Genomic DNA, 22,633 nt, shown 5'->3' on the forward strand with positions numbered 1-22,633 from the left:
TTGGGAGTCACTTCTCATATTACTTCATTTAAGTCACGCTGGACCTTTATAGTTTTGTTACATTGGCTTTTGAGTTTTTTTTGGTGCATAGTTGTTCTTTCCATTTACACATTGTTATAGTCACTGTGTATGTTGTTGTCTGGGCTCTGCCTACTTTGTTCTGCAGTAGTTCATACAGATCTTCCCGTACTTCTCTGTATTCATCACATACATCATTTGTCAGAGTGCAGTAATATTCCATTATATTCATTTACCACAGTTTGTTTAGCCATTCCCCAACTGATGGGCATCCACTTTGTTTCCAATTCTTTGCTTTCACAAAAAGTGCTGCTAAAATATTTTGTTCTGTGTGGGAACTTTATTCTTATCAGTGGCTTCCTTGGAGCATAAGCTCATTAATGGAGTCTATGGTACAAATGGTATGGACATTTTATTTGCATAATTATAAATTACTTTCTAAAATGGTTTGACCATTTCACAGGCTCTACCAACAATGTATTCATATTCCTATTATTCCACAACATTGAGTACTGCCATTTTTGTCATCCTTACCAAACCTCAGGGTTGTTTTGATTTGCATTTCTCTTATTAGTGATTTAGAGCATTCTTTCACATGGTTATGAATACTTTGCAATTCTTTTTTTAAGAACTATTTAGTCATATCCTTTGACCACTTTTCTATTAAGGAATGGCTGCATCAGTGACTACTTAATAATCAAATAGCAATAGCCCCTTTTAGCATTTCTCCTTGACTCCCTCTTAGTTTTGAATGCCCCTTTCTTCTTCAAGCCTTTCCCCACCTAACTTCCCTGACATAATGGTGCCCTGGTTCTTTTCCTGTGTCTCTGACCATCCTTTTCCTTTCTCCTTCATTTTATTCTAGCACCCACCTTTTCTGATTAGACATCTCCACCTGAATGTCCTCCCAGCATCTCAAACTCACTTTGCCTTAAACTGAACTCATTTTTTCTCAAAAACCAATTCTCCATCTAGACTTTCATATGTGTGGCAGATACCACCATTCTCTCACTCAACCCAGCAGTTCCCAATCTTCTTGGTTCTTTTTTCATAATTCTCCTAGGTCCATCCCCCCCATCCCCCTTTTTCCATTTCTATTGCCTGGTCTAGTCATTGATCACCAAGTGCCTAAATTGTGGCAGTAACATCAGCTTTCCATTCCCAGATACTCCCTTTCATTCTAACAGGATCATGGAGTATAGGAGAGACTATCTAGTTTTATCTGAGTACTTGACTGTGCTTATACAGCTCTGACTGACAGCTGTGGGGGAAGAGCCTGCTTCACACACACAGCTCAAGTCCTACATCACTTCAGGATCTTTACTTTATATTCACTAAGCCACATCCTAGCCTGCCCTCATGGAAGCTTCTATACATGAGTCTTCCCTTTTAAAAGAAGGTCTTAGACTTTGGATTATTCTCTTTTCTTTTGACAGAACAACTATTCCTGTTAAATAGTGTAATAGTTATTTTTTAATGTGAAAAATTGTTTGGTTTTTCTGTCATAACTGATGATAACATTTGCAAATGTGAACTTGCTATCCTACTGCATGCTTCATTTTATGAGATTTAGGTCTGTCTGGAAAGAGGCTTACTTACATCTTTTTTTGGGGGGGGGGTGATTTTTTTTATCATTTCAGTCAGTCAAAAAGCATAGGTACTAGGCACTGTGCTAATCTAGGGATACAAAGAAGGGCAAAAGACAGTCCCTGTCTTTGAAGGAAAACAATAGGGAATGGGGAAGACAACATGCAAACAACTATATACAAGCAAGCTATGTTCAGGACAAATAGGAAATATTCAAGAGAGGAAAGGTGATAGAATTGAGGGGAATCCAGTAGGGCTTCCTGTAGAAGGTGGAATTTTAGGCTGGGACTTGAAGGAATCCAGGAGGCAGAGATGAGGAAGGAGAGCATTCCAGGAAGGGGAGGGGGGAGTCATAGCCAGTGAAAATGTGTGGAGCCAAAAAACCAAGTGTTTTGTTTAAGAACCATGAGACCACCAGCACTGGATCACAGACTGTAGGAGATAAGGGAGGGTGTAGGGATGCTTAAGGTGTAAAAAGACCAAGCAGGAGGGAATTAGGTTATGAGGGACTTTGAAGGCCAAATAGATCCTAGAGCTGATAGGAAGCTATTGAAGTTTTTTGAGTAGGGAGATGACATAGACTTGTGCTTTAGTGGCTGAATGAAGGTGGATTGGAGTAAGGAGAGAGGAGAGACTTGGGGCAGGCAGACTCACCAACAGGCTATTGCGATAGTCCAGGTGTGAGGTGATGAGGGCCCACATTAGAGAGCTGGCAGTGTTAGAGGAAAGAAAAGCGCATTCAAGAGATGTTGCAAAGGTGAAATTGACAGGTATTGGGAACAGGGAAGTTTGGAAGGGGTAGGGTTTGAGAGTAAAGAGCCTAAGTTCTGTTTTGGATATGTTGCGTTTAAGATGTCTGCAATACAGGATTTCACAAATTGGATTTAAGTTGATTATTCTTCTTTCATAGCAGAGAAATTTCTGTTGTGCATTTCTGGTAATTCGATGTGTGGTTGTTCCCTTGGCCTAGAATACTCTTTCCCCTCCTCGTTGTGCTACCAGTATTCAGCTCAGATGCTATCTCTTCCAGCATTCCTTCTCTGCGTTTTAGTGCCAACCTTCTAACACTATAAATTACTTTGTAACTGACATACTTTCTTATATATCCTATTCATACTCTAAATATTGTATATTATATATGATATTTGTGTGTGTTATAATAGTTGCATGATATATGTTGTGCATGTGCATAGACCTTCTGCTAGATTATAAGCCTTTTGTGGGCAAGGACCATTACCTTATGTCTTCTCCAGAATCTAACATAGTGTTTTATTAGTAAATGACTTTTGAGTGAATGAATGGTGTTTGAGAGGTGGCCTGATAAATTATTATTTATTGTATACTTAGTAATGGTGGAATGGTACCAGACAGAGTATAGTTTTATGTGTATTTTTCCTGAAACTTTTCATTATGTCTTTTAGGGATTTATTTGACAAATATCTTGAAAACAGAAGAAGGCAATCCTGAGGTTTTGAAAAGACATGGAAAAGAACTTATAAACTTCAGTAAAAGAAGAAAAGTTGCAGAAATAACAGGAGAGATACAGCAGTACCAAAATCAACCATATTGTTTGCGAGTAGAATCTGATATCAAAGTAAGTTAATTTATTTGGAGATGAATATTTTTGGCTAAGTCCAGGGGGGAAATGACTGCCAAATAGAGCTTAGGCATTCCTGTGAGTCTCAGGCAGTGTAGCAAAACTTTCCTTTAGCACTTTGTAGTAGCTTTTACTTAACTATTGGAAGAAGTCTGGTTATCTTTATAGCCACAACTTCGGAGTGACATGTGAAGTGTTATGTTCAGTTTTGAGTCCAATATATTTACAAAGGACACACTGATAACATGGGGCAAGCCCAGAGGAAGGCAACAGGATGGTGAAGGCCCTTAAGTTCATTAGCCATCTCAGGAACTAATAGTTGTCTGTTACAAATAATGTTTGAAGGGCTGCCATGTGGAAGATGAACTAGGTTTTTTTCTGCTTGGTCAGAGAGGGCAAAAATAGAAACGGTGGGTTGAAGCTTCAAAGATGTGAGTTTAGGCTTGTAAAGAAAAATTTCCTAACAGAGCTATCCAGAAGTAGAATGGGCTTCCTAGAAAAGGAATGGGTTCCCCCTCATTTGAAGTCTTAAAGCAAAGTCTGAATGATCACTTATTGGATATGAGAATTCTAGAGAGAATTCTTTTTCAAGTACACATTATACCAGATTACCATTGAAAACCCTTAAAAAAAATTTTTTTTAGTCAATGCCATCGGGGTTAAGTGACTTGCCCAGGTCTAGTAAGTGTCAAGTGTCTGAAGCTGGATTTCAACTCAGATCCTCCTGACTCCAGGGCTGGTACTCTATGCACTGTACCACATAGCTGCCCTGAAATCCTTTATAATTCTGAAATTTTGTAATTCTATAATGAAGATTGAGTTGCTGGTTCTTTATGAGAGTATTCTCATGGGGAGGGGGGTGGCCCACAGGGAGAGAATGGAGCATGTTGGAAAAATAAAAAATAAAATCTTCCTTCAAATTACTCAGTATTCTCTTGAGTTTAAAATACTTTCCTAAATTATTTTCACAAATTTCAATAGTTCATGAAAAGCCTAGTAGTACCTTTGTTTTCATCTTTTTATATTCCAGAGATTCTTTGAAAATTTGAATCCAATGGGAAATAGCATGGAAAAAGAATTCACAGATTATCTTTTCAACAAGTCACTGGAAATTGAACCAAGAAACCCTAAGCCTCTACCAAGATTTGTAAGCATGCAGATAAAAATCTATCTCGAATTCTAAACATTTTAAATAGAATTTCTCTGTATCGTAGTATGTAATTATTGAATTTCAAACAGATTAGATGATAAGAAAGACTGATCAATCTAACAGAAGTAGTAGGTGTTACCTACTACCTACTTATAAACGTGAAAGACTGGCCCTTTCACTTATTTGTGGGAATATTCACATTGGTCCGGGCAAAGATTAATTTGATAGACAGATTATCAAAGTAACAGATTCTCACTGGATCATACCTTTTAAAGAACAAGAAATTTAAACTGTTATAAGTTACAACAGGTCAAAGAGTGAAAAATAGGTGTAGGAATCAAAATTCTTACAGTAAAGAATGAATAAAAGTATGAAGCAGTAACCCAGAAAATATTTAGGTTTGACTAAAATTTTACTTCCTTTGTGAAGATAGTTTATATTATTTTCCAGTTTCTTGTCATTGCATAGTCATACTTCAGGTATTCAGGTATTCAGGTTTCTCACATTTTCAAAACACAGTTGAAAACCAGGAAGCAAACAAATAAGGCTTCTGAGTATCTAAGGTGAGATACAAAGTCATCACTAAATTGGTGGCTCTCTTTCAAACTTCCTTTGCTTGTGATATAGTAATATTCATTTGCAGCACACTATAGGAGAGTCTGGAGACTCTTGCACACACCTGAGATTACAAGTGTTAAGTTCCATACAATTTGTGGCACACTTAGTGTGACTGGAGACACTCATAGAAAAATCCCTCATGCCATTACTCAAAACCTATTATCTCGTTCCCCCATCCAATTCTGGCAGCCTTGCTTATCTGATTTCTAGGGTTACAATAGATTAGAAACATCGAATTAGGAAGGAGTTACTGGTAAATATATTGACAGAAGCAAGAAGTAACAGCTAACAGCTTAAAATCAAAAAAGAATAAATTACCATCATATCAGTGAGAAAGTCAAACAAATTAGAGAATCTGTGTCAATTCTTTGTGAACACTCTTGACACCTGTCCCTATACCTGGTTCTTCCACCACCACAAATGTGAGTGGTGTGCTTTGATTGTGATCATTCAGTCCTGACCCAGGAGGCAGGAGGACAGAGACAAGAGGTGCAGCAGACAGTTACCATTCATTTCACAATATCTAAGGCATCACTTTATTTTTGTACTGTGTGTGCTGTAATAACTGACGTCCATCAAGATAATCCTCAGTCGTAATGAAAAGGTTAATTATGTTCAAAGAATTCTGTTGGTTTTTTTTTAATATTTAAGGAATTATTGGTTAATTAACTAGCTGGAAAACTTGATTGTCCAGAACGTGTTTTTCTCCATGACTTCTAGAAAGTTTTATTCTAATTGAATAACAGAAAAATCTCTTAAGATTTGCCCAAGCAAATTTATATCATTTTCTTAGACTGTTTTGCACTTATCCTATACTATATTGGGATTTGTCCACTATGGTAGAGCTTGATTTGTCCATGCACACCCAAAAATTCCTGTATTTTTTTTATTTTCTACATCATTTGCAACAGAACTGGCACAAAATGTTCCCATTTTCTCTAAGCTAGTCATTATTCCTGTAATTCAACCTTTCTACCCTTCATCCCTGGTTGTCACCAATGTAATATATGTGATGTAATTTTCAGACAAATTTTCGTTCTACTTTGCATTGAATTAAGATATTTTTATATATTGTTTATTTAGATCTTTGTATCATAGTGCTTTAATAAAATAATATGTTTGTTTTTGATGGGTCTACAGCCAAAAAAATACAGTTATCCCCTCAAGTCTCCTGGTGTTCGTCCATCAAACCCAAGACCAGGTACCATGAGACACCCCACACCACTGCAACAGGAGCCAAGGAAGATTAGTTATAGTCGGATCCCTGAAAGTGAGACAGAAAGTACAGCATCTGCACCTAATTCTCCAAGAACACCGTTAACACCTCCACCTGCCTCAGGTGCTTCCAGTACCACCGACGTGTGCAGTGTGTTTGATTCTGATCACTCAAGCCCTTTTCACTCAAGTACGTGCCAAAACTACAGATTCCTTAGAGATCTTGGAAACATTACACATAGGTGATAAACTTTCTTTTCTAATTAAAAAAGATTGAGAAACTCTGTAACTGATATTTATATAGTGCTTTAAGATATATGAAGTGCTTTGCTAATTATTATATTATTTGGCATAGATAAGCACACTTCACAGCTTTGTGCAACATCCTTAACAAATATTAAGTAAACCATGCAGTAATATTCTGTATGTCATCCGTAACAGTTCAGCTGATCAGCCACATTCTGTGATAGTGCTGGTGTCCCCAACAGAACTACCCCCCTTCAGTCACCATTGCTACATTGCTTAATGCATGTGCATAAATGTTGTTCCTTTGGAACCAAATGATTCTCTCAGTCATATTTCACTTCATGTCGCTGAGCCAATTAATGACATTGGATGGAATATGCCTGTAATGTTGCTTTCATATCAGTCAAATCTAGTAGTAGCAAAGCACAAAATGATGTTACAGTGAAGATCTATGTGACTGACATGCCAAACTCCAGCAAACTTCAGAACCGTGAAATTGCAGTTCAACAGAAACAAGAGAATCATCTAAGAGCTCCTTGAAATTTATCACTGTAATGAGATTTGGCCTCTCCTGATAAATTATGCAGCAGCCTGGCAGTTTAAACCACATTAGGTAATTTATTTTCTTTGTGTTCCTTTGGAAATAACCACAGTTTCACAGCCAGAAGAATAATAGAAAATCCTTTTTTTTTTTCCTTTTATTTTTTAAAACTTATTTATTCTTAGCTTTCAACATTCCCATTTATAAGATTTTGAGTTCTAAATTTTTCTCTTCTCCCTCTCCTCCCCCCTCCCCAAGATGGCATGCAATCTGATATAGGATATACATGTATAATCATGTTAAACATATTTCCACACTAGTCATGTTGTGAAAGAACAAAAGGGGAAAACCGTGAGAAAGAAAAAACAAAAAAGAGAAAATAGTCTGCTTCACTCTGCATTCAGACTCCATAGTTGTTTCTCTGGATGTGGATAGCATTTTCCGTCATGAGTCTTTTGGAATTGTCTTAGATCCTTGCATCGCTCAGAAGGGCCAAATCTAACCAAGATGGTCATCGCATGTGTTGTTGTTGCTGTGTTCAATGGTTTCCTGGTTCTGTACAACATCAGTTCTTGCAAGTCTGTCCAGGTTTTTCTGAAACATCCTGCTCGTCATTTCTTATGGAGCAATAGTGTTCCATTACATTCATATACCACAACTTCTTCAGCCATTGCCCAATTCATGGAAAAACAGAAAATTTTTGAAACATCTCCTCATCTCCAACCTGCTTAAAGTTGGTACCTCTTTTCCAGTGTAGCCAATCAATGTTCCTAGCTCTGGACTCCAGGTCAAAAGCTACACAGAATCCTTTCATCTTTCCATCCCCATCCCCTCTACAGCACGTGCTAAGTACAACTATCCTATCTGGTCTTCATCCTAGTTACTTAAACTTGCAAAATATCCATCCATGTGTGTCTATTTGCTACCTATCGACATTTGGAGAGGCTATCCTACATAACTAGAACACACTATTTCCTGTGATAACTCCCAAGAAATTTCCTAGAGTCTTTCAAACACCTATCAAAAACTCTTCAATGACAATATGTCAATTTTTCTATAGGAAAAGATGCCCCCAAGTTCCAGTTTTAGATTCTAGATATACACTTCTTTCCCCCCTCCCTTAGTGCTATCAGCAAGAGCAAGGACTCCCCCAATTACAAACTAGTGGCAGTAGGTAGTGCCTGGGGCAGAGACTCCACAGCACAGCAGGGGCTTGGTGAGGGTTAAGATGGAAGTGCTCTGAGGTGAGGAGCAAGATGATGGCTTCAGCTGGGTATATAGAAACGAAGGTAGATAAAGGAATTAGAGGGGATGCAAACTGGGACAGTAAGGAAGAAGAGTAGTAGCTTGGAAGGGCAAAGAAAGTTGGGAAAAGTCGTTTTAGAATAGAATTTACCTCCTACTCCTCTTGCCCTCTCCTTCCTAACAAGAGTGCTGTTAGTGACAGGACTGCTATCTCCTCCACCTTGTTCCCTCTAATTTTAAACTTTTCTTTTTCCACTACTGTTGGACATAGGGGAGGCTGAGGACAGAAAATTGGGCAAGGGAGAATGGGACTGAAGAACATATGGTGGAAGGTTGTGCGGTTTTTTCTCCCTTTTTCTACATCTCTTCCACTGCCAAGTAGCCAACATAAGTTGTACTTACAGTTGATATAGGACTGGGCTAAGATATGTGTGGACAGGATTGGATGGGGAAGAACACTAGATGGCTCTGAGTTTCACAGGAATAAGATGGAAGAAGAAAGAAATTCTCCGTCAGCATCAAGGAGGAAAGGATTATTCCTCATGTCACATAACTGGAGTAACTTAAGACGTGCTGAAGTTGAATACTGACTTATTTTTTATTTAATCTTTCCCCACCTTTTTAACCTATTGGTGAAATTTAAGTTTTTGGCCATCTTAAAGTCCTTAATAGTAACTTCTAAATTAAATTGATACCTATCATAACCTAACCTTCATATTAGCTTTAGTAATATTAAACCTATATTCTTAATTTTCATCAGAGTGTATTCTGTGAATTAAAATATCAGTATCGAAAACTGTATTAAATGATTAAATTTATCTAACAGTAAAATTTCTGATGGTCTACCTAGGATTCATTCATCTGTCACACTGATTATCTTCCTGTGCAGGTTAGTTTTGTCCCATGATAGCTTCTTACAACATGTTCTTAATTTCGAGCATAAGATTCATTCAGTCAGTATTTTAGTGCCTACTGTGTGTAAACAATATGTTAGTTGTTGTATAAAGTACAAGGATGTGTTAATAGATAGTTTCTCCCTGAGAAGAGTTTATATTTTCTTCAGAGATACACATAGATTAAGACTTGAAAGGGTGAATCATCAGGAGAGCTGGACTGGACCACAGGGGAGATGGGTTATTTTTTAGAGAAGGATAATGATACAATGAAAGTGGTATTAGAGGAATAATAATCTGGTAGTGATTTGTAGTAGCAAGTTTAGAAGGTGGGAGAAAAGCAGAACTACTCTTTTTTTGCTTTTTTCTCCACTATGGAAGATGAACTTTCAAAAATCATTAGAATCCACAAAAAGTTAGAAGTGTTAAAATCAATGAACCCACGTTACCAAACCCAGAAAAACTACATCTCAAAGTACTTGAAAAAACTGGTATATCAGGTGACTGAGCCACAGCTAGGCATCATTTAAATACTCCTATGAACAGGAGATACCACAGGACAGAAAGAGGCCGATGCTATCCTGATTCCCAAAGCACTGTTCTTACCATTCCCTTCCCTGCTCGAAGGTCAGTAGTGGCTATCTAAAATCTGTAGGATAGTATAGAAATCTGACTTTTTTTTTAATGAAGCAAAGATTTATTGAAAGATCAAAGAAAACAAAATAGAGCTGCCAGTGAAGCTCTTAGAAAAGAAGGAAACTTAACCTTGAGCAACCATTTCCCAAATATCTATGTAGTATCTCAATTACTTCATCATGACCAGCCAGGGTTCCCAGCAGGGGTTTCCTTTTACACTTGTGAACATATTTCAACAGATGATGATCTCTAAGAATACATCATGGTAGATAAGTCTTTTTTTTTTGACAGGGTTCTAAATCATGAGAATGCTATACACAGAGTATGCCTAGATTTCTACAAGTCATTTGACAAAATCTTTAATGGGGAAAGACTTGTTGCAGACAAGAAGGGGAGATGTGGCCTATATGATGATGCAGTTAGATGGTTTTGAAACCAGTTGAAAGGTTAGACCCAAAACACAGTCTAAAAGGGTAGATATCAACTTGGAGGGAAGGCACCACTAGAAGTTACAGAGAGGCTTAATGCAGACTGTCCCAAAGTTAAATGGACTCCCTTTCAAGGTAGTGGTGGGGAGAGCTAGGTGGCATAGTGGATAAATCGCCTGGCTTGGAGTCAGAAAGATTCATCTTCCTGAGTTCAAATCTGGCCTCAGACACTTCCTAGCTGTATGACCCTGGGGAAGTCACTTCACCCTGTTTGCCTCAGCTTTCTCATCTGTAAAATGAGCTGGAGAAGGAAATGGCAAACCTCCCCAGCATCTTTGTGAAGAAAACCCCAAACAGGGTCACAAAGAGTCAGACACACTTGAAAAACGACTGAAGGACAGCACAAGGTGGTGGAATTCCCCTTTACTGATAGTCTTCAAAGTTCAGGGATGATAGAGACAGGATTATTTTTCAGGCCTAGGTTGAAGTAGATAATCTCTGGGAGTTGTTCCATCTCTGATGTTTTGTGATTCTATGATTCTTTATTTAATGTTCATTTGAAAATAAGGGACTTGAACTCAGGAAAGTGTTCAGAGCTGCAATTATAATTTTGGAAATCACTTGCGTGGAAGTTATATACACGGATCCATAATTGAAGTCTAATTGTTGCCCTGTCCTACTATTGGTATAATCCACGTCATCCAAAGTCATAAATCACCAAAATACATAATTGCACGTTTAAGTGCATTATATTGTATGCTAACTCGTTGAGCTCATAGGGCTTATTATAATTTAAATTTGTAGCCTAATCTTGTGTTATACATTTTGATATTTCTGGAAGTTGTATATATATATATATAGTATATTGAATGTTATTTTCTTACTTGCTTAGTTATCATTTTAGAAATATGTTCCCAAATGAAAAAAAAAATTGGCCCAACTGACATTCATGTCAAAGATCGTTTTGCCCTTATCTGTAGTGTCTGAGTGCTTTAATTCCCTCACCCTGGGAGAAAACAAAACAAAACAAGGATTTATTTTGAACTTTGTTGGATCAATAGTTTCATGGGTGTTTTCTACGCTGATGCAGAGAACAACCTTTTTATCTTGTTTGATTTTTTTGTTTCCCCGAAAGTCATCCAAAGAAGCTCAGGGCTCTGAAGGCCCTGCTTTTATTCCTATATTATGTCAGGGGATGCCATTGTATCACAGAGCCTATCTGTCCTGTGGTTCTTTTGGCTACACGCCTGGCCTGCCTCCTTTGCTGGTTGCACACATCCTCATCACGATCTTTTCCTTCACATCTTTTATTCCAGTATTTTTAGAAGCATCATATATTTTCATTCGCCCTCAGATTCTTTGTGATTTTAGTGTTTCAGGGATCTGGGTACTTTGTGACACCATGTACAATGCCATCTTGGGGTGGGGAAAGCCTATTTGGAGAATCTCATCTTCATTCTTTTTGTCTTTCTCCCTGTTAACACCCCACTTATAACTGTTCAGTGATTATGGTTATTGATAAGCATTCAGTGAACATTCTTTAGCTTTAGAGTTGTATCATTCGTAGTAGTATGATTTTAATGGTTGCATGCGACAGATACCTTACCCAATAAGAGTATTCAAGGATGCATTTTTTTCCTAAAGAATCAAATATTTCCTTAAATTAAAAAAAAAAACACAAAAAGATCTTGTATTCTCTATACCTTTCATGTCCATTTTGGGATCGTAAAGATACGGTCTACTACAGAAAACTGTCTTTGTAAGTCTGCCTCTTACATTGTTCTTTTTTTTTTTTTTTTTTGAGGAAAACTTAGTTACATGCATAATCCATTATCATAAAAATTTTAGAGCTTCTTTCAGAGGGTAATAAAGAAATATACTCTCTGATGACTTGAGAGTCATCAAATCTCTTTAAAACTGTATCATTTCCAGCATATAATTCTTCGATATTTATTGGGTCATCCTTCCCAACTAAATATTCTTAAATGTCTCTTTCTTATCAGGTATAGAAGTATTTGTGTCAAAATGTGGTTGACTCCGCCATTATTACAAATGAGAATAGAGCACCATGGAAATACCAGTAGATCAGTTTCCTTTTGTATCTTTGTGCTTCCAGTTTCATCTGTTCTCATTGGAACCTGGCCAGGTCTCACATGAAGCTCTGTGTGGGCTTACTTTCTCTTCAACTGTTTTTGTTGTTATGTGTGATTATATTTACATATTCTTCCATCAGCCTACAAAAAGCTTATACTCCAAGGTGGTGTTGCCTTTGGCTTCTGTATCTCACTACTTCAGTAAATCTGAGACAATTTATGACTATTTTCAGCCTCTTTATGTCTACAGTTTTCATCAGTTAAAAACACTTTCTAGAAACAGTGATAAAATCAATGTCTTTACCTTTTCCCAATAGACCCCTTGTTAAACAGGTCAGGTTGAAGCTCTTGTGATTCCACAACCTTCTCCCTTGATAATTTCTCATATGGTTATTGTTTTGACCTTTGCTCAAATCAAACAGTGACTTGGCTATAGGTAACTGATTCTGAAAGTCCTAACCAGTCGATTCCTCTCTGTTCAGATCAAGTGAGTTTCATGCTTCTTTTTTTAAATTTCATTTGCTGCTCGATATGTCCCTGCCTTTAGACATCTTTCTTGAAAATATTTTTCATAATGCCAACATAGTATGTGGCTTCTTTCCCTATTTTCACATTGAAGTCACCAAGAATCAAGATACAAGTTACCTTATTTTGGAGAACCTTAAGCCCCTTTTAGGATTTCTCTAAATTCATCCTCTGCAATGAACATTGGTGCTATAGTTATTTTCATACTCATCATGAATAGATGGGCAAATGTCCTGGGAAATGATGTCTGCAATCCATCATTCAGTTTGACTGTACCATCTCCTGATTTCTTTTACAGTGAACATAATAGCATGAATATAGCTTAGCACCTCCAGTGTCTACTTATTGGACATTAGACAAAGAGTATATCAAGAGTGCCAGCAGTTAAATTAATATGAATCATTTCCTAGTGGCCAGCCTTTTGATAAAAACTAACCTTTCCATTCTTAACAAGATTGGTTCTCAGGATAGCAAATACAGTCAAGAAGTTAATTAGTATTAAGCCAATTATATGTTTGCACTCATCTAAAATATTTTTCTGTGGTAAAATCATCATAATTTATCATTTGAACAGAAGGTAAGCTTGTTTCCCTTTGATTAGCCAAGCATTTCAGAGAAAGTCTAAATAGTTTTTAGTATTTCCAGTGCAATCTTGTTTAAATACTTGATGATCAAGTTTTTCAAACACTTGAGTATCATTGAGCACTTCAGTAACTCTGGTTTACATGATGAATAATTGATATAATAATTACAGATTTTATTTGTTCACTGATCATGATATTTACTAATTTTGAACTGATATAAGTAAAAGTAGCAAAAATTATTTATTTTTTTAAATCTTCTATGATTTGAAACTTACCTAATTTAAATTGGTTTTTTCTATGCTTAGTCTGGATCAGTGAAGTTTTACTGTATTAGAAGATATTAGAAAGGCATTCTAAACTCATCGGGGCTCTAGTGCTAACTAAGCAACTATACCTCAGGTATTTAGCAGAATTTCCTTGCTAGAAGACTCTCCTGGAGAAGCTGTTTTCAGGTACTTCTGGTCAATGTAAGTTGTCTCTGAAAAACTGAGAGAGATAGTGATCATTTTAAGTGGATTTAACTCCCAAATCATTACCAATAACTTCATTTAATGATTGCCTAATGACAGAGGTTCTAACGCTTCTTCCCTGACAGCATTTATAATTCGAATACTGCTTTAAAAGTAGCCATCAGGCAATGAAATCAGATGTACAAATCAGATCATTCTCCACATTTGCACTAGAATAAGTTTGCTTCGTATAGAAACTTGTTTTCTTTGTGTAGTATTCTTTCTGAACAACTTCAGACCCCTCACAGGCATGGGTGATGTTTTAATTTCATTCCTGTGCCTTTTGCTTAGCAAAGTGCTGTGTGTATTGCCTAGGTACTTTTGTTGGATCATTGAGTTCGTATCTACTTCATAAGAAGGAGAGTTTTAAAATTAAAATCTGTAGAACTCCTTGAGCATCTTGAAGGTAAAAATCATTGAAATGAGAAGTAATACATCAGCATGCATTTAAGAGTATCTAGTTGAGCTGAAAAGAGAGTCTTGAAAAAAAAGCCTATGGAAATAGACTCATCTCTATAGGAAACTCAGGTCATTACTTTAAAAAAAAAACCACTGGAATTAGTACTAGTAAATACTGGAGTTAAGTTCAGGTGATAAAGTGACTAAAATCAAGATAATACAAAAAGCCCAATTGTTCCAGTAATGTTAACAACTAATTCAAATCAACATACATAATTGATTGTCAAGGGCTTCATTGTTACACAGCAAAAAAAAAAGTCACTGTCTTTTGAAGATTCATTCATTTAAAAATTGATTGAGAACTTTCAGGGTTCTGATACAGGAGGTATCTAGGTACCATGGAATTTGCTCAAATTTTTCTTGGGTCTGGTAGCAGTGGTTCCTGGCTTACAGCATTTCTAAGTGAAGCCTTCCCCTGTTCTTTTACCCTTGATCATAGATGATTTACTTCAATATTACTATTATTTCTGTTAAAACTTCATTTTAAAAGCAAAATATTGAAGGGATATATTAAGTATAGTTGCTTTTATTTGTAAAGTACAAAATTTATAGGATTTCTGTACTCCGAAGGAAAAAAAATTAACATCATTCATCATTAACGCTGTTTTAACTGTTGTCTTTATCCAATTTTGTGGAAGGAAACTAGCAATTAACGAAAACCCACTTTAATGAGTCTTTTAAAGACAGATTTAAAATTCATTCAGTAACATCACAGTCATATGTGGTTCAAAGAGTAAATGTAAACTCTCGGTTTTTGCAAGTTGCATAATAAGGGTTGTAAATAAGAATGTAGAGAGTTCCTTTGGAAGTTTTTTTTTTTCAAAGACTGAAGCATGACCTCATGACTGTATCTCTATAATAACTGTGAATAGTTTACAATAAATGTTTCATTTCCCTTTGGCCCATTGACAGGACAGAGGATATTTTGCCCTAAGCCTGGATACGATTCACATAAGTGACTATGCCACCAAAAAACTAATGTAATATATAGTCTCCAGATTCCTAATATATTACCTCAAATTTGTCCCTTTTTTACCCCTAAAAAGACAAGGTTTAACATTTTGGATACATACATTTGTACTATGGACTAACATTATATTATTTCAGATGGGCAATGATGATAGAATTTTTTTTAATCATAAAACTTTTGACAAATTTCAGCGAAAAAAAAATCTCGTTTTTCTTGTTTCCTTTCACAGGCAGCGATACCATCTTTCTCCAAGTTACACTGCCCCATGGCCCAAGTTAGTATATTTGGTTTAAGTCTCACCTATAATACTTGCTATGGCTTTAGAACTCAAACCAAGTGTAACTTTTCCTGCTCAAACTTTCTTTGGGTCTGGCAGCAGTGGTACATGGCTTACAATGTCTTTTAAGTGAGGCCTTCCCCTGTTCTTTTACCCTTTATCATAGATGATTCGTTTTCTTCAACATTACTATCATGTCTATGAAAACTTCATTTTAAGAGCAAAATATTGAAGGGATATATTAAATATAGTTTTATTTGCAAAACACAGACTTTTCAATGAATTTGTATACTCCGGGGGAAAGAAAATAAAAGGATGACTAACAGTCATTCAACATTAACTAAACCAAAAGGCAATTACTGTTAAGGTAGCCAAGTTTAGTACAAAGATCACTGCCCTAGAACTGGGTTTTAATCCTGATTCTGACATTTTAATACCTGGGTTTTAACCTTTGCATATCTCAGTTTTTCCTTCATTAAAATGTGAGACTGATAAATGCCCTTATATCATCACAGAACTATAATGAGGATAAAGTAGATAATATTTATGGAAAATACCTTAACAAGAAAGGAGCCAGAGTATTTTATTTGGGAGAAAATTAAGGCCTCGAGAAGTTAAGTGACTTGTCAAAGGTCTCTCATGAAATAAATGGCACAGCCTGATGTTAAAGTCAGTATTTTTTTTCACTATACCTTCCAGACTCTCTGTAGAATCCATTTCTATGTTTAAAAAAAAAAACTGATTTTAAGCAAATTTAAATCTTCTGTATTTGTAAATTTTTTTCATGTTCTGGGTGAAATAACATTTAAAATTGCAAGCCTTAAATTATAATCACTACAAAAGTTCCATTGTGACTTGACACTTTATTATTTTAAGACAATTGACAGGTCAATAAATCAGCTAATATAAAAATCAAGTAGGTGAAGACTTTCTCAGTATAAATTCTAGGCTCTGAAAAAGAGCTTAAAGATCATCTAGTCTGACCCCCAATTTTGCAGATAGGGAAACTGAGGCCCAGGGGACATTACACAGATACCATAGCCGTACAGCTAGAACCAAGCCTTACTTTTAAAATAAATTTTTTAAACTTGATTGCCTCTGAGAAAACGTTAGTGATCAAGTAGAAGTCATTATTATTAACATTAAATGTTCAACTGTGAATGCTATAGAAACCTAACAATGTTAACTGCTTAGTGAGAGTCATGGAATTTTTAGGGTTAGAGAGGACCATGGAAATCATCCGATCCAACCTCCTCATCTGAAAATGAAGAAACTCAGCCCAGAGAAGCCTGAACATGTTGTGGAAGTGCCCAAATAAGAGCCCGGTGAACACCATCCAGTGTTCATCTCCCTCTATTGCCCTGCCTTTCTTTCCATAAGTATCTATTCACTTGACTCCTATAATTTTCACCAATTAGTTCTTACTAAAAATTTTATATGCCTTTCTTACCTCAGTTCACCAAATGAATTTTTATCAAAATTACCTATTTTTTGTGTAGTCGACATTTTTGCTATTTGAGACTGACCCAGAAGTCCCAGGCTGCTTCAAGACGAGAAGTAATCATGCATGCTGGTAGATAGCATTCGAATGTTTGCACAAGGCTTTGAAGCCTCAGAACAACTCTATGATGTAGGTATGACAGACATTGATTGTCTCCTCTTTGCAGTCAGTCAGCAAGCATTTATTAAACCCTAGGTCTGACAGTACAGAGACAAAAGTGAAAGTTCCAGCTACCAGGGATCAAGAGGTCAATTGACTTGCCTGTGGTCATATAACTAATATGTGTTGGAAGCGAGATTTGAACCCAGCTCTTCCTTATTCCAAAATCCACATTTGCCACTACCTCGTTCTTCTGTCAGCTGCATAACAGTCTTAGGATTAGCGTATAATTCTCCCTCTAATCTAGAGAGAAAAGCCCATTTTTCAGAACATTGAAGAAAGATGCCTTCCTCATACCCAAAATTACAGCACTTTTACCACTAGCTATTACATTTTTTAACATTTCTTTGAAAAAAAATTGGTAGGAAGACACATTGGAGGATTCATGACCTTATCACTCAAGGACAACTTAGAATAGTCAGGCACATAGCAATGCCACAATCTTACAGTATGGAAAAGAATCCCTACCCATGCACCCAAGTCCCACCAACATCCACCTTCCAGAGCTTTAACAGGCTTTAACAGCCTGTCTGATCCAAAGATCTGGGAACCAGACTCAGTTGAATGGGCCTTGCATCATGGCCAAAAGCCTGGCTATAGAAATACCCTTTGTTCATGAGGCAACTATAGTATAGAATATCTATTAGGGAATGCTTTTCTTAAAGCTGTGCTGAGAATTTTTTGCATGCTTAATAGCAATTTGCTTAAGAAGCAAATGAAACTGGGTGATGGTTTTTTTTTTGTGCTGCTTTCTTAAGATCCATATCTTGGTACTTCTGTGCATTTGCATTAATAAACATGAGCATAACCAATTTTGAGTTAAGCCTTTCCAGGGCTACTAAGTGAAATCCATCTCCTAAAAACAACTTGTGTTTGAATGCCCAACAGGATCTGCTTCTGTATCCTCGATAAATTTAACCAAGAGCACTGATGAAATGCCCATTCCCCCACCTGTGCCCCCAAGAAGAAGACCAGAATCTGCCCCAGCAGAATCTTCTCCCTCCAAGGTAAAAATGCGGGCAGATGCTTGCTGTGGGAAATGGGTGGCTTTCATTGCGATAAGTTACTTGTTTAGTGCTTAGGGTGGCAGGTTGTGGGGAGGGAGGGTTCAGGGTCTGATTTCATGAATGTAGGAAATTCCTAGTGTAGAATCTCCCTCCACCAAAGTACCTCATTAAGACACATGGCACTTATTCTCATAGAATGGCCTAGAACACTTGGAGACCAAGTCACTTACCCATGGCATGCAGCTGGTTCAAGTCAAGACTTGAACCCGGGTCTTTCTAACTCCAAGATTAGCCATGTTCCTCTTGCCGTGTGCTTACGAAGCCTTGTATGTGATGATGACCCTAATTAAGGGACCAAAGACTTAGACCCTTAACAATCTTAGTCAGATCTCCCCCTTCTCCAGTCTATCCTCCATACGACTGCCAAGCTGATATTGCTAAAATTCAGATATGACTGTAATACCTCAAGAAGCTTCAGTGGCTCCCTGTTTCCTCAGGGATAAAATATAAAATCCTCTGGCATTTAAAGTCTTTCACAACCAAGTCTCAACCTATCTTTCCGTGTTGATTTCACATCACTTCCCCTCACACAGGCTCTGTTCCAGATCCAGACTATTGTACTTACCATTTCCCGAACATAACGTTCTCTCTCCACATGGACTTCATCCTCTCTGCCTTCTAGACTTGGCTTGTGTGCCACAACACCTTTCCTAATGCCCCTTGGCAGTCAGGCTCTCTCCTATGCTCCAGACAGCTCTGTGTTTACTCATCTGTGTGCGTGTGTGTGTGTGTGTGTGTGTGTGTGCGCGCGCGTGTGTGTTCATTTGTTCATTCATTTCCAGCCAGTATCACATCAAGCCATCAAAAGGACCATTTGTTTTTGTCTTTGTACCCCCATTGGCTAGCAAAGTGCCTGAGATGCAGTAGGAGCTTAATAAATGCTTGAATGAGTTAATAAGAATAGGAAACAGTGTGTGATTCCTTTTCTTCTGACAATGTCTCTTTGATATTTATTCAGTCTTCCAATAAGCCCAAAGCTCTAAGCTACACACCAAAGAAAACATAGTTCAGCTCCATTAAATAGAAATGCTTCTTGCCCTCAGTTAATTTGTAAAAGAAAAATCAATTAAAAAAAAAAAAACCCTGATGTCTGATATAAAGGAAATGTTATCATGTTAGTGGGATCTTATTATACTGTAAGTTCCTTTCCTGAATCTCTAAGTAGTAAATATGAAATAGACTTTGAATTCAGAGTTTTTATTTTAATTTAGACTATCTTTATTTTGACATTCACTCAGTGTTTTCAGTCTATATGAATGTGTTTCGTTACATTATCACATTTTCTTCATGTAATGTTCATGGTAAATAGTGTTATGTTCTTGATCATCATATAAATTACATTATTAATAAGTTTCTGTTTTATTTCTTGCATGTTAGATTATGTCCAAACATTTGGATAGTCCTCCAGCAATCCCTCCTCGGCAACCTACATCAAAAGTCTACTCACCACGTTACTCCGACCGGACCTCCATATCAGACCCTCCAGAAAGCCCTCCCCTTTTACCACCACGAGAACCCGTGAGGACACCTGATGTTTTCTCCAGCTCGCCACTACACCTCCAGCCACCCCCCTTGGGCAAAAAAAGCGAACATGGCAATACTTTCTTCCCAAACAGCCCCTCCCCCTTTACACCGCCACCTCCTCAAACACCTTCTCCTCATGGCACAAGGAGGCATCTGCCATCACCACCATTAACACAACAAGATGTGGACCTGCATTCCATCCCTGGGCCACCTGTTCCTCCACGACAAAGCACTTCTCAACACATCCCAAAACTTCCTCCAAAAACTTACAAAAGGGAGCACACCCACCCATCCATGCATAGAGATGGACCACCTTTGTTGGAGAATGCCCATTCCTCCTGAGATCTCTTGTGCTGGGATAAACATTTTCCTGGCTCAAAGTCCATTGCTGGCAATGGATGCACTGAACCTGCCAGCACTGAGGAGTTAGACATGTACTCCAAACACTAAATACTCTACTTTCAAATGCAGTATCCAGTGAATTGTCAGCCTGATGTCTAGTATAAAAGTATGGATATTCCTGTTTGGAATGCAGAAAACCTGATGTGGAGTCATTGGACAACTGAGTGCCCCTAGAGATGGGACAAAGGGGCTTTTCTAGCCAATGGGCAGGAGCTGTGTTTGTGCATTGGTCTTATCAGCAAAGGGATAGAAAGTGTAGTCTAGTGTCCAGCAGACCCACATGGTCACAGTTTTTGTAAGTCAAACATTATGCACTTTTTTTTTAAATCTTAAACAGGGATCTTTTTATCCTTCATTTCCCTTTGCTTTATTCTCCCTATTTTAGAATACATTCTTGAAAACCATTAAGAGGACTGTGAGGAAGATCTGTGGTACCTAAGCTTGTTTAGAACCAAGGCAGAGCACCGTACTGCAGTCCTGTTTACAGATTCAAAGGGAGAGTCAGTAACTAAGGTGAATTTGTTTTCCGCTCATATATGCGTCCTTTATGCACTCATTGATGTATATCTGAACGTAGAGAACTCCTGGTTTTTATATGTAGTGCTGGCAGTATTCTTGCTGACCATCTTCAGAATAGCAACACCACCACCCACCCCAACCCCTCCCTAATGTGCACTTAGACCCGGGTCTGACTGCACTGTGGTCAGATAGCAAAATGTTGCTCACTTTTTACTGTCCACAGAAGGGAAACAAAGTAAAATGTACTGTAGGCCACATGGGCACAGTTTTGTATACAATTAATGGGAACTTTTTCAAACTGTGAGTATATGATTTATCCCCAAGAGCAGAAAAGCAAAAAAGCAGGTAATGGAAGCAGCCAAATCTCCACTGGCAGAAGAATTTCAAACCTACACATTTTCTGAGCTGGAGACAGAGTACCAGGGCAGGTGCTTCCTACTGTGAACTTCATGGTGCTATGAAGTCAGCAGTTTGGGCTCAAAAGTCTGGTTCTGTAACAAGAATTTTTCTGCACCAAGATGATAACTAGCCCCTATGTTGCCAAAGCAACATTAGAATGCAGCTAGGAACTGAAACAGGAGCCATATCTGACATATAATCCTGATTTTGTACCTTCTGATTTTTATTATTCACTTTGGGGCCACTTAAAAGTGCAATAATTGGGGAGGACACACATTCAGTGATGCTGTAGACGGTCAGAATAAAGTTCATGATTGGCTGTACTCCTTACCCAAAACCTTTTTCTGGTAGAATAAAAAACTTGGCAGTCATTGGAATAAATAGGAGGTAATTTACATTGCAAAAAGGTGTGTTCCATGTTTCTACAACGAACTGTTGTGATGCTATACTTAAATCACCATATTTATTGACTCTCCCTCATACAGTGATTAGCATGGGTACCTGGGCTTCACCAAAGAGGTACTTTTTTTTCTCTTTTAAAGAATAATTATAGTGCCAGTCCACAAAGGATTTTTTTGTTATTTTATTTTGGTTTTGGTTTTTGTTGTGTTGTTTTTGTTGGGCTTTTCGTTTGTTGTTTTGTTTTATTTTGCCAGAAAGCATAATAGGGTATTAATTGCCTTCTTTACACAAGGAACAGTGAAAGTCTTATGTCATTAAATGACAGTGGGAATGAAAAAAATAATGCTATTGTCAATTAAATATACTACTCACTTTTAGGACTGTTAATCTATGCTAGTTTGTCACCTTGTCCCACCCCACCCCCCTCAAGGTTTACTGATAATCCATTTCATGGCTCCTAGCTGTACTGCTTTTAATGTAGCCATGGAAATGCAGGCACTCAATGTGAAAAGGAACACTTGCTGGGCATCATTGACAAGTGTCCTGTTTGATTAACAGCTGAGGAATCGGCATATCGAGATTACCTTGCAGTTGCTTCAATCATGTGTATATAGTGAATGTTACATAAATATACTTGGCAGGTTCATTTTAATTTAATTGAAATAAAGATGCAGATATTTCATTTGGCTGTCATACATTAAATTATTATATTGACAAATACTTCTTATTTCTCTCTGTTGAAAAGCAAAACACTAAAAGCAGCTAAAAAGCACATGTGGTACGCCTTTGTTTCTACTGCAGGATGTCTGTGTTTTTAATGGTAAGTGAGCTGTCTAAAGGGAAGCTAGAGTTTGGCACGTGAAGAAAAGTTTGGTTGGAATAAGATGATTGTAACTCTTAAGGGGAACTTTGTAAGTTTTGACATTTTCCAGGCACCATGTATGCAGTTTGTTAAAGTTTGTCTTAAACATTCTACCTTTCTTAAGGTCTTTTGGTATATCAAGACTATACATGAGACAACATCTACCTTCATCATTAGTTACCATACTACGGCTTATCCATGAAACCT

At 37.3% G+C, this 22,633-nt stretch overlaps 1 protein-coding gene across 1 annotated transcript in view; it reads left to right on the plus strand.

The window, feature by feature from the left end:
- The window catches only part of SOS1 (SOS Ras/Rac guanine nucleotide exchange factor 1), a 149,924-nt gene extending 127,642 nt beyond the window's left edge, over window positions 1-22,282 (plus strand). Inside the window, exons 18-23 of the mRNA XM_036750031.1 lie at window positions 3,027-3,199; window positions 4,233-4,349; window positions 6,111-6,375; window positions 15,544-15,588; window positions 18,140-18,258; window positions 19,696-22,282. Coding sequence (XP_036605926.1) covers window positions 3,027-3,199; window positions 4,233-4,349; window positions 6,111-6,375; window positions 15,544-15,588; window positions 18,140-18,258; window positions 19,696-20,184 — 1,208 coding nt within the window. The 3' untranslated portion in view covers window positions 20,185-22,282. The remainder of the gene's footprint in view (window positions 1-3,026; window positions 3,200-4,232; window positions 4,350-6,110; window positions 6,376-15,543; window positions 15,589-18,139; window positions 18,259-19,695) is intronic.
- Window positions 22,283-22,633: the final 351 nt, after the last annotated feature.

Source organism: Trichosurus vulpecula, chromosome 3, assembly GCF_011100635.1.
Source record: "Trichosurus vulpecula isolate mTriVul1 chromosome 3, mTriVul1.pri, whole genome shotgun sequence".
Lineage (NCBI taxonomy): Eukaryota > Metazoa > Chordata > Mammalia > Diprotodontia > Phalangeridae > Trichosurus > Trichosurus vulpecula.